The sequence below is a fragment of the Myotis nattereri genome (genome assembly GCF_964212035.1).
Source record: "Myotis nattereri genome assembly, chromosome: 8".
Taxonomy (NCBI): domain Eukaryota; kingdom Metazoa; phylum Chordata; class Mammalia; order Chiroptera; family Vespertilionidae; genus Myotis; species Myotis nattereri.
Window position 1 is genome coordinate 31,901,236 of NC_138083.1, and position 12,716 is coordinate 31,913,951.

Sequence of the window (12,716 nt, forward strand, 5' to 3'; positions counted from 1 at the left end):
CACAGTTCTAATCTCATCTATGGGGTGTGCATGTGTCAGGTTGACATATGAAATGTATTTCTATCACTTGTAGTCAAATAAGTTTCAGAAACACTGGCTTAAACTTGTCTCCTTCGAGAGCAGAAAAGAGAACTTGCATTTTTTGAGGCCTGAGAATGTGTCAGAGCTGTTATTTCACATGAGCTTCTTCGGTTTCATAACTATCCTACAACATAGGCATTGCTATACCCATTTTGCAGGTGAGCAAACTGAGCCTCGTGGAGGCCAAACTGATTGTTTAGAACCTATAACAGCCCTGATTTGTCTTGACTCCAAAGGCAGAGGCCTTGTCACAACAGGAGCTACACAACCACACACACACACACACACACACACACACACACACACACACACACGGGACAATGTTCCCTCCTGCCACCGGGAGGGGAGTTTCCCAGGGAGGCAGCTCATGTTTAATGCTGACGACAGGAAGTAACATTTATTGAGCACTTGCTGGGTGCCACGTGCTCTCCTCTAACTTTTACATATACCACCCAGTTAATCCTGCCAACAGCCTTGGAGGTGGGTGCTGGTGTGATCCCTACCCTCTTCCAGCCTCCTGCCTAGGGGCTGGGCATGTAACTGGACAGGTAAGAGGAAAGCAAACATTGGCCGGGGGTCCCTGGGAATATTACTTGCTCTCTGAGACCCTCACCCCACCCTGCAGCTCCGTTTGCCACCTCAATAGAGGTGCCATGAGGAGGCAGGGCCTAGAGCAGAGATGCCGTCTTGCAGCCACGAGGGGAAGGCCCCGGGAGGGACCCACCCAGACCCACCCAGACCCACCCAGTGAGGGTGTCGCGCCAGCGGTGGCACTGCTCCTCTGGACTTCTATCTCACCCCTGGAAGTAACTGTACATCTTAATGGTTAAGCTATGCAGCGCCCAGTGCCCTCCTGCACGCCCCCCCCCCCCCCGCCCCCCTTTGGAAAGGACAGCCTGGGGCACACTCCTGGGGAAGAAGCAGGGAATGCACCCACCTTTCTTCTGTCGGACTCTCAGGAGATAGAGGGCTGCGATCAGCAGGGCCACCAGCAGGGCACACACCACGCCCACCGTGATGAAGATGCCCTTCAACTTCCCAGGATCAGCTGGGGACAAGGCAGAACAGAGGCTTCAGGCGCCAGATGAGAACCAGAGAATCGCCACCCACCGCTCTCCGCACCCCTGGAAGAGCCCGTTAACTGAGAGCATCTGGCTGGGTCTTCTCGGGCGTTTCGAGCCTCATGGGCACGTTCATGGTTCCACACACACGTCCCCACATGGGTCAACTGCGGGTAACACACAAACCATGCCGCGGTGCCAGGGGGAGGCCGCGTGGAGCTGCAGCCATGGTGGAAACCGGGCTGCAGGACAGGGCAGACCTATCACTCCCGGGGAACAGCCTGTTCTCCGCATCGGCCTGAACCAGTGGCCACCGAGGCGGCACAGGCCCACTCAAACTCCGAATCTCAATGGGGGCGGGGAGGAATGGCCACTTGCAGGTGACCAGTGGGCTCTGCAGACCTCTCAGGGGCCACCCAGGATTAGTGCCCGGGGCCCAGGCAGAGGGGCTCTGAACCCAGACACTGAATGAAGCAAGGGCTTGGCTGGCCCCGGGGCACAGGGAGGGAGCCCACACCGAGCACAGTGGGCCGCGGGAGCAGGGCTGAGCTGCAGAAACGTGGGTTCAAATCCACGCCCCTAGCTGTGTGACCTTGAGCCAGTCACCTGAACCTCCACACACTGGCTTCCCTTGTGTTACTGAGGCCAAGAATAAGCTCTACCACGTTGGATGGCCCTGAGGATTAATCAGCAACTTACCAACCAACCCACTCACGCACTCTTTGCTCCTGTCTACAGGCATTTCCTACTATGTGCTGGGCTGAGGGCCGGGTCCTGAAGCTGCGATGCCGGGGTTCCTAGCAGCTGAGACTCCAAGCTAGGGTCACAGCGCCTCTCCTTCAGCACTGCCAGCAGCAATCGGAGGCCCAGAGAGAGGCACTGACGGGCCCAAGGTCACCCAGCAGGTCTGGGCCAGGGCCAGAGGTCGACCGCACATGCTGCTCTAAGTGCAGGCCTCGTCCGATGAGAAGCAGGCATCGGGGACATCAAAGGGCACCCTAACAGGGCCCCGGCCTTCGTTGGAGCTCTCTGGCCCCTTGAAAGATGCACGAAGGAAAGAAATGGCCTTTATTCTACCAAAGGCTCTGCTGTGTCCAAGGCACAGCCATGCTAACGATGGAACATTCCTCGCTGGCACCGAAGCGCCAACTAGGTGCTGCCATTGTGAAGAAAGAAAGGAGACACACACCAACACGTCAGAGGGGTGCTGGGGTGGCACCCTGCACCTCTGACTCTCCCAGGAGGTGGCAGCATTACCAGCATCTTCATGAGCACGCACTCTGGCCTAGAAATGCTCTTTGGGAAATGGTCCCATAGAAACGGCTGCACGTGTAGCACAATATGCACAAGGACATGCACCGCAGCAGCGATTACACTGGACGGAAGCCACACACATCTGGAAGCCCCGCCCCGCTCCCTGTGGGGCAGACGTGCAATGGCAGCCAGGGGACCAGGCAGAGGTCAGAAAGAGCCAGGAGGAGGCAGGGGCCGACATGGCCGGTGAACACAGTGACTGTGAGAAGAAAGCAAGAGGCAGGGCACTGTGAGGGCCTCCCGCCGTCCCTCGCTCTTTCTTTTCTTAATGTACATTGATGTCAAAAGATCTATCGAGGTAGGTGCCGAACTCTTACCAGTGGTGACTATGGAGTGTGGGGTGTGGGGAGGGGAGCTCACTTCAACATGCTACTTTCTATCTATAGACTTCTAGGTTATCCTATAATAAGCATGAATTACTACTTATAACAGTAAAGATAAAATCTAGTCAGAGCCGGTCAGTTAAAGTGGGGGCCTCACCAGAGGGTTCATCTGGGTCCTTCTGGTGAGCAGGGGCCGCCACGGTGATGGTTTTGGTGACAGCCGGCTGCCCATCGTGCTCCACCTGGCAGGTGAACGTCGCATCCTCCCTGTGGGCAGACAGATTCACGAGGAGCCAGCTCCTCCAGCTGAAGGTCCCATCCTTGTTCTCTACGAGGGTCGGGGCCGTTTCTGTTCGGGACGTGTTCCCGTTCTCCAGCCAGGTCAGCTGTAGGCGCTGGGGGTAGAAGTTCTTCACCAGGCAGGTGACGTTCTGTTTCTCTGACACCGTGTTCTGGGTGACCTCCAGGGTGGGCGGAACTGAAACAGCACAGGGCACAGCTCTGACCTCATGGGACGCAGACCACCCAGGCGGCTCCAACCTGAGCTCCCCCACCACAGGGAGGGGATCTCAGAGGGCAGGTGCTCAGACACCGATGGTGCTCTTTCATAGGAATGAAATCACTAAGCACAGGAGCCTGCACACAGTAGGTGCTCAGGGACCCAGCTCCTGTGAGAGTAATGTGACTAAAGTAAATAAGCACAGCCTGCATGCAGTGGGACATTATAACTGTAGAAAAATAAATAAAATTGCCAAGCACATAGGAGCTTGGCTTCTAGTAGGTGCTCAGATATTGGAGTTGCTATTGGTAAAGCAGATAAAACTACCAAGTACAGTGGTGGATGTTCACCTGACAGCTGCCATTAAACATGGTGAGTGATGGGCACCTCCAGGTGCCTGGTGAAGGGAAGGATTGTCAGAAATTAGATTCCAGGAAAAAAACTCTGGAGCAAAGAGCAGGGGGAGGAGCAGGCTGGGAGGACAGGGGCCAGGAGTGGCTTGGGCTGGGTGTGAGGGGCTCTACCTCGGATGGCCTCAGACACGTTGGCAGTCCCACGAAGAGGAGGGTCCCCCTGTAGAGTGTCGTGGGCCACCTGGCAGATGATCTGGGAGCGAACATCCCCCGGGGCCAGCAGCACCCTGGCTGTGCTGGAGACGTTGTAGGAAGGGCTGTCTCCTTCTGGGTGCACGGTGGTCTGGGAGGCTGGGAGCTCATTCCCATCCTTGAACCATTTCAGGGTGATGTCTCTGGGGGAGAAGCCGTGGGACTGGCAGGTGAAGCTCACTGTCTGCCCAGGCGGCGACCTGCCCGTGGGGCCCGATACCACAGGGCGAGAGGGTTTGGCTTTAAAAGGAACATAATGAACAACGAACATGATTGTGAATATCACTACTAACCATAAGCATTCGACAGTCAAAACCATCTCATATACTGTTGTGTTTTTTTTTTCATCCTTCTATTAATTCTGGGGGTGTCATCATCCCCAACTTACTTGGGAGGACACTCAGGTTTCCTGAGTGAGGGGCAGGGCCAACAAGCAACTCCAGGCCTGAGTTTAAAGTCACCTTCTTTCCTCTCCAGGTGATGTCCCACCAGCTGGCCCAGGGACAACTTTACTGAGCAGCCTCACCCTTCATACTAACTCCCCTAGCTGGCCTCTCCTGGAAACGTCCCAGATGTGAACGTAGAGGAAGCAGTGGGGCAGCAGGACCCCATGGCAGCTGGGCCCCGGCTGGCCAGGGAGCAGCCCAGTTCCCATCTGTGAAATGGGGCAGCAGGCATTTCTCCTTCCCGGGGCGCACTGTGGGTTGAATCAGGCAATGGAAGCCTTTTTGCTTTGAACAAAACAGAAGATGCTTCACAAAAATAAAGAAACACAGATCCATTGTGAACTGAATGTGTATCCAGAGCTCTCCCTTCCGGTATTCATGAGCTACTCCATAGTTCTCATTCGTTCCACAGATACTCCAGCGGGGTCTGTCTCATCTGGGCCAGTCCCTGAGTTTGAAAGGGAGAAGACAATGGGATGTTTTTTTCTGAATTTGGTTTCTTCTCTTGGGTCAGTTTTGGGTTTGAACACACAGATCACTGAGTGCTGAGAAAGCCAGAGGTGGTTTATGTCTTAATCTTTATTAAAGTAGAAGAGGCACAGACTTGGGCCTAGGAGCAGGCGGGACTGCTGTGTCCTGAAGGCATCCACACACAGGGATCGAATGCGAGAGCAGCTTCTCCCTGTAGAAGGGGCCTGCAGGGCGCCTCCACATTGTGAGCTCTTACCCAGCACCTTCGCTAACAGTGGGCAGACGGCAAACATTAACAAGAACTTGCATCTGTAAATATCTAACTTGCTTCCTGAAACTCATCGAACATTTGAGGACATAGATAAGGGAATGTCACTTGAATCACCAAGTGTTAAAAACACCAGCAGCCTGGACGCCCCTGGAGATGCTGGGATCAGTTACCGTTTATTGAGAAAACCTGGCATCCGGATGCTGGGCTGGTCCCTCTGTGCCTCAGCCCCTCATTTTCCCACGGCCCTGAAGGCAGGCCCTGCGTGGTCTCACTTAGGGGATGAGGCTGAGAGAGGGACCCGCTGGTCCAGGGCACACAGGGAGGAGAGGCAGGGCTCATCTCACCACTCACAGGACCGACTACTATTAGCATCTCGGTTCTTTATCCGTGAGCCTCAGGGTCCGGCTCTGTACACAGTGGCTGAGGACACCACCCTGGTAAGGGGAGTGAGGATGCATGTCACACAGAGCCTGGCATACGGGGGCGGGCAAAACACAGAGTTTATTCTTATATTCACATTTATTAATTATTGTATTATTTTCCATATAAACAACTGTAAACCGACTTTTGCCCACCCTTGTACAGTAGGTGCTTAATAAATAACACCTACCATTGTTATCATAAGACCTGGCCTTACTAGTTCTGAAACTACCTATTTGTTCTTTTTAAAAATATATATTTTTTAAATTGGTTTCAGAGAGGAGTGGAGAGAGAGAGGAACATCAATGATGAGAGAGAATCATTGATCAGCTGTCTCCTGCACACCCCACACAGGGGATCGAGCCAGCAACCCGGGGTTGGAACTGCAACTTCCTGGTTCACAGGTCCATGCTCAGCCACTGAGCCACCCTGCCTGTCCGGGCCCTATTTGTTCTTTAGGCAGTAAGATTGCAAAACAAAAGCATAGCGGAAACACCAAGAAAAGTCTCAAATGCTGCTCCCTGCAGCTGCCGTGCAGAACTCAGATGAAAAAAGCAGAGAAACCACCAAATTATGGTTCTCTCCCTCTTTTTTTAATGATCCCCTCAGGAAACAAGTTCGGCAAAATGACTTTCAAAACACACACGAGATCACAGGCATTTCCCTACAGGTTATCTCTTGACAGAAGCAGGAAGCATTTTGCAAAAAGGGAGGACAGGTTTTGTCAGTGACGTTTTGGTGTGCTGGGGCAGGAAGGGCTCTGGGGCTGAGCAGGGGTATCTGTGGGGATTCCGACCCTGTTTAGACACGCTGGTGTCCCCAGCAATGGAGCTCGGATCTGAACAGGGTGCTGGGCTGCCCCTCCTCGGGGTGGAGAGGGCAGAGTGCCACTCTCAGCCAGGCCTGTGCCGTAAGAGGTGTCCCTGCCACTCCATTTGGGCTCATTTTCTTGGGCCTCCGCTGAGCCGTCATGGGCACATGCTACTTCCACCCCTAAAGCTGTTCTCTCAGCCCCAGTAGCAGAGGGGCACCTTTGTCGGTGGCGGGGGCCGGTGGGGGGGAACACAAGGTTTCCTGTGGCCTCAGAGAACATCTAGCTCAGGCTCTCTGCCTGGCTCTGATTAGCATCCTCTGGGAGTTAACAATTCAGCTGCCAGGCCCATGTCTGAGCAATTAAATCAGACTTCCTAGGGTGGAGCCAGGGACTAGGGACCAGTTTCCCAGGTGATTCCAATGAGCAGCCTTTCAAAGCTGAAAGGCATTGAATCCCACCTTTAAGCCCATTTATACTGAGGCCTGGAGAGGACAGTGACCTGTCCAAGGTCCCATGGCTTTGGCGATCTTAGCTCACATCAGGCATGTGCACAGCTGTCTCACGATGTTCACTGAACGTTTACTACTTGCCGGGCCCTGCTCTGAGCACCTCACATGTATTCATGCAGGCCTCGTAGCTGCTCTGTGAGGTCAGTGCTGTCACTGCCAGATGAGGAAACCGAGGCACAGTGTGCGGAGTGATGGGTCAGAGGTCACAGAGCCGGGAAGTGGCAGAGCTGGGATGTGAGCTCATGCAGGGGGCTGGCCCAGGCTCCCACCCGCTGGGCACTGACCCTCAGTAACACCCTGAGCCGCTCTATGACTTCCTAGACATCCTCTCCTACCTTCACAGACCCCTGAGCGGGAGCTGTGATGGGGCAACTGAGAACCTGGGAAACTGAGACTTGCCTGAGAGGGCCCAGCTGTGGGTGACACCGCTGCCCACTGAGGGTCTGTCCTCTCAGCTGTATCCTCACACCTTCCTGCCAAGGGTGGTGAGACCACCCACTGCCTACAGGTGGGGAAACTGAGGCCCAGCAAGAGAAACTTGGCCACACCATGAAATAGCACCTGATTTTGGGGTGCTACTCTGTGCTGGGGTGATTCAGACAGAGCACCCAAATCCTTCCCCTCTCCTAAAAGGAGTCCATGATTATTATCATTTTACAGATGAGAAAACGGCTGAGGCAAGTGAAGGGGCTGTCTCCTCCACCAGCACCATGTCCGGGGCATTTCCTGTGGCCCCCAGGCTTCGTGTCCATCACAGAGTAAGGGTACCACCTCACAGCCCAACACTGACTGCCAGCCTCCTCTTTCCCCCGAGATTCCTCACTTCAAGGAATTACAGGGAGGAGTGCCCTCCAGTGCCCAGGCCCGGGGCCCTGAAGCAATAAATGGGAGAACGGGCTCCTGACAGTGAGTCTAGAGACTATGAGCTCCTGCTCACTGGGGCCACAGGGCCCTCTAGGAAATGCCCCCTCCTCACCCTCAGCCTGCAGAGACAGGGATGCTGCCCACGGTGGTGCTGGGGCTCAGCGACCCCTCTCTGCTCTGTCCAGGCCACTGAGCCAGGCGGCTCCTGCGGCTGCTCAGTGAGGAAAACACCACAAAGGGAAGGCCTCCTGGATGCTTCTCTAAGCTGAGCCATGTCGTTGGGAACAGGGTCAGCCCATCGGGAGACAGCTGTGTACATGTTGATGTGGGTGTGAAGCTGGCCTGCCTTTCACAGGACCTTCTTGTAAAATGCTTCTTGATGAAGAACAGAACAATTCAAGATTTTAAAAAGAGAGGTCTGGAGCGTTCTCCACACTCTGACAAGCACAGTGGGGTGTGGCAAAAAGCAGGGCTGTGAGGCCGCTCGGGGTTCAATCTTAGCTCTGTACCTGCTCGTCGGTTAGGTCCTCCTCTGAGCCTCAGCGTCCTCACCTCTCCAAAGGGCCAACAGAGAGCCCCTGCCACCGTGCTGGCTGTCAGAGGAAATGCCGTGAGGAAGACAGGCTCCTGACCGCTCCCACCGCCTGCTTTCTAGCCAGGGCCTCACTGAGCAGGCAGAGGGGGAAGGGGAACGAGCTCTCTACCAGGAGGCAGCAGATCAGAAACAGAGCCACTTACACCTGTGATGGCCGAGGCAAGGGACACACCATTGGGAACTGTTGTAAAACCTGAAAATTCGGGGTAAAGCCACCTTCCCTGCCTGTGTCCAGGAGTTGTGGGGAGACCCCACTGCCACCATGTCTAGGAGGGGAATGTGGTAATACCCACACAAATTAAAATGCACGCACCCTGTGTCCTAGCAATGCCACTTCCCGTGGGCGCCTGCCTCTGAGTAGGGTGACCCATGCACAAGGGTCACCCCTGTGTCACTGTGTGAATAGCCCAAGGCTGGGAACAGCTCACATCCATCAACAGAAGACAGTGAATGAACGATGCTGTCTCCACTGGCCGGAGGGCGGCAGCTGTTGAAGGAGGAGCAGCTGTAGGTGTTGATGTGGATGCTCGATTTGGGGCGATGTGGCTGGAGGTAGGGGGAGGCTCCCCATCACCTTGGGATCAGTGTCTGGATGTGAGGGGCATGTGAAGTTTTGAGAAAACAATGGAAGGAGGATTCTGGCTCCTTGTTCAATGGTTTGGTGTAATTGGCTTTTGTTCAGCACCTACTATGCATCAGGTCTCCCATGGGGGAGGGTCCTACGCCCGGGCAGGAAGGAACCTGCCTGGAATCAGACTGGGTTTTGGAATGGGCCTCTCACTAACTGGCCATGTGATGGAGGGCCTGTCACCTCTTGGCCTCAGGTGCCCTCTGTGCCTGGGAGGGTCGGGAAGGAGGGTCTAAAGATGCTGGCATCCCAGGATTCAGGATCCGGGGCCTCTGGCAGAAAACCCCAACTGAGCACTTCTGCTGCCTCTACGGGGTGACTCCTAAGTCACCACGTGGGGAGCCTGCTCCCCGGGCAAGGAACAGTCTGAGATCCCTCTGCTCGGAGCCTCAGTGGCAGTGTGACTGAGTCCCCGAAATAGAGGGGTTTATCGATCGGACAGACCCACAGTGAACACCCAGGCTCTGGGCATCCCCTCCCCCCAGAACTGCAGAGTCAACAGCGAGTCTGTGCCTCTTAGGAATTCTCACACGGTGCTTCTGAGGATGAAATAAAGAAACCAGGTCTCCCCCTCTTTGCTCTGGAAAGATTTCTCCCCACTGGAGGGAGAGAACAAAGCTTCGTGGGGCAAAGACGTTGCCTGCTTTGTTCTGCAGCTGCCTCAGCATCCAGTGCGGAGCCTGGCTCAGAGCAGGTGCCCAGTGGGTGTCACTGAGGAGCCTCGGCCCCATTAAAGGGAGCACTCCCTGGAGGTGGTGAGGTCTGGCCTTGTGATGGGCAAGTCACTCAGCCCTTCAGTTCCCTCATCCCTGGCACCAAGGGGATGACAGGATTGAAAGGCCAGGGCTGGGGAGCCAGACAAGCAGGGGTCCCAGACTTTTCCCACCACTGACCAGCCGTGGTGGCTGAGCAAATAGCATGACATCTCCAGGCCTCAGCTTCCCTGGTCTGCAGACGGGGTGAAATCAGACCACGAATCAGAGCAGGACTATAAGCACCCACCTCCGCACCTGACTCTTAGTTGTTCACAGAACTGAGAGCATCTTTATTGACTGTGTCACATGCCAGGGACAAAGGATCCCCCTGTACTCACCACTCACGCTGAGCTGAGTGCCTGCTCCAGACTTGAGCTCCGTGTCATCACCTCCTTTCTGGAACTTCACACAGTAGTAGGTCCCTGTGTCTGCTGGGGTGATGTTACTGATGCGGATGGAAAAGTCCATGTTGTCTCTCCTCGTGGCATCTGCAACCCATGTTATTCGGGGGGAGTGGCCTCCTTTGAGACTGTAGATTAAATCCCGGCCTGGTCCTTTCCCTCTGAACCACAGGATGGGCCCCACGGGGGACAGGGAGGTCACAGTGCAGCTCAGAGTGGCCGTCTCTCCGGCTGCGACGGACACTGTCTTCTGAGGCTGAATCACCTGCAGCTCCGCACCTGCCCCTCCTGGAGGGAAGCAGAGAGCAGGTGTTTATTCAGCATCTGGGAGCCTGTGGGCTGGTCAGTATTTATCAACAACAGCTCTCATCGACCGAGTGCACACCCTGAGCGGGCCTTGAGCCCAGCACATTGCATGTGTCATACATGTAACCCTCACAACCAACCTGTAATAAGGGAGCTTATAACAAGTGAGGAAACTGAGGCACAGAGAGAAGTTAAGTGATGTGGCAGAGAGTGGGTTTGAGACCTGAGCCCTCCCTTAAAGTATCATGTCTGAGATGGGCTCTGAATTCAAATCTGAATTTACCAGGAAGAAAGGGGCACAGTGTTCCTATCAGAGGGAACAGCATGGGTAAGGCTCAGAGGTGGCAGCCTGGTGTGTGGGGGGTTCTCTGGGAGTTTAGACTCTGTTTGGGGCCTGGCCCAGGAAGCAAGCCCCCAGCAGGAAGCCAGACTCAGCAGCTGGGGCTGGAGCAGGCTGTGAGGCAGTGAAGCAGGAGGACTTGGGTTTGGCTCAGGTCTTACGACTGTGACCTTGGCCATCACTTGGGCCACCGAGAAGTTCCAACAGGGACTCTTGTGAGTGGGCCTGACACTGTGCGCATGTGAGTGCTGCCCTTAGTAGGGCAGGTCTCTGTACTGTCCTCTGAGCCCTAGTGTCCTCATCTGTCAGTTATATCTGGTCCCGTTTCCACAGACCAACCAACAGGCCTGGGCCACGACCGAGTCACAAGGAAGCATCTGGGCCCTGGCTGGTTTGGCTCAGTGGACAGAGTGTCGGCCAGCAGACTGAAGGGTCCCGGGTTCGATTCTGGTCAAAGGCACATGCCCAGGCTTGATCCCCAGTGGGGGACATGAAGAAGGCAGCCGATCAATGATTCTCTCTCATCACTGATGTTTCTAACTCTTTCTCCTTCTCCCTTAAAAAAAAAAAAGAAGTGTCTGGTCGTTGAAGCCATCTGACCTGGTCTGAAACCTGGCTCACCTTTTATTTACATGTATCCTAGCGTATCCATTGGTCTGGAGCCTCAGTTTCCATCTATAAGATGAAGACACCCCCAGCCCTCTCTTTAAGTCACTTAGCACCAAGCTGGGCAGGGGAAGCTGCTGTCCTTGTATAAGGAACACGTGAGGGGGGGTATGTTGCTGACGCTGATGGTCCTGCAGACCAGGGTGCTGGGGACCCACAGGCGGTGGGCATGGTCAGGCTTCAAGGGGTCCAGGCTTGGAAGCTGGAAGGAGTCCTAGAGGTCGGGGGTGGGAGGGGCCTGAGCCCCACATTGGAGAACTGGGGCACACGAAACAGATGTGGGGGAGGAGTTGGGGGAGGGGAGGCCACAGCCAGGAGGATGACCAGGCAGGTGAAGATGCTGTGAGAAGGGCCAAAGGAGCTCAGAGCAAGTCGCGGCCAGGGCCCCGATTCAGAAGAAGGTGGGGGTGGGGAGAAAAGACAGATCATAAAGACCTTGGAGACACACACACACACAGATTAACTTCACACTGCAGAGACACAGAGATAGGCAGAGGGAGACAGAGTGAGTGAGACTGTGTGTGTGTGTGTGCGGGGGCTGCAGCCTGCTATAGCTGCAGACCATCTGGTCTCCACCCGGTGATCCCCTCACCCACAATGTGACCCTGTCCTGCCCTGGCCTAGGCCCACCACTGCCTTGTACATCATACAGGGTTTGGGCTGGTGCCCCGAGCAGCCCCCTCTGCCTCTGGTCGGGCAGGAGGGAGACTTTGTGCATCTGCCCACCGCCAGTGGCCCGGCACCACCCCACAGTCAGGATCAGGGCGTCCTAGGGAAGGGAGGCCAGGGACTCCATCTGCCCTCACTGCGGGCAGCCCAGGGCTTCAGGACAGGCCTCCCGTCCCTCCCCTGCCTGTTGTCCCAGCCCTCATTCCCATGGTAGGTGAGCCAGGACTCAGATCGGCAGCCTGAAGGCAGCCAGACCCTCAGGGGTACAAGGAAGAACTCCAAGTCCACAGAGGACAGGGGCTGGAGTGTCACTGGGGGCCAGTGTGTGAGAGGCACACAGGGGAGGCCAGCAGAGACCCCGAGACACCGGAGGCAGCACCAGCAGCTGCCAACAGCATCCAACCAGGTACATCCCAGTGGGTCTGCCTTCCAGCACGGAGACTAGGGAACTGGAAATGCTGCCGGGGGCAGCACAGGCTGGGACCAGCAGGCCTGGGAACTGGGCCCCCCCCTAGCCAGCTGGGCCCCGCCCTCCCTGGGCTCCCACTCCACCTTCATGAAGTGGAGGAGCACCCCCACTCCCGATAACATCTGACACAGTCGGACGTGGGTGCTTGCTGCATGGGTGCTGCTTAAATTTGAGTCTGCATCCCATTATGATCAGATGTATTATTTACA

The 12,716-nt window shown here is 55.6% G+C and overlaps 1 protein-coding gene across 1 annotated transcript in view; it reads right to left on the minus strand.

The window, feature by feature from the left end:
• The window catches only part of SIRPA (signal regulatory protein alpha), a 43,747-nt gene that overhangs the window by 14,127 nt on the left and 16,904 nt on the right, over window positions 1-12,716 (minus strand). Inside the window, exons 3-6 of the mRNA XM_081096981.1 lie at window positions 9,995-10,345; window positions 3,803-4,123; window positions 2,937-3,257; window positions 1,019-1,129 (exon numbers count right to left, since the gene is read on the minus strand). Of these exons, the coding sequence (XP_080953107.1) occupies window positions 1,019-1,129; window positions 2,937-3,257; window positions 3,803-4,123; window positions 9,995-10,345 (1,104 nt within the window). The remainder of the gene's footprint in view (window positions 1-1,018; window positions 1,130-2,936; window positions 3,258-3,802; window positions 4,124-9,994; window positions 10,346-12,716) is intronic.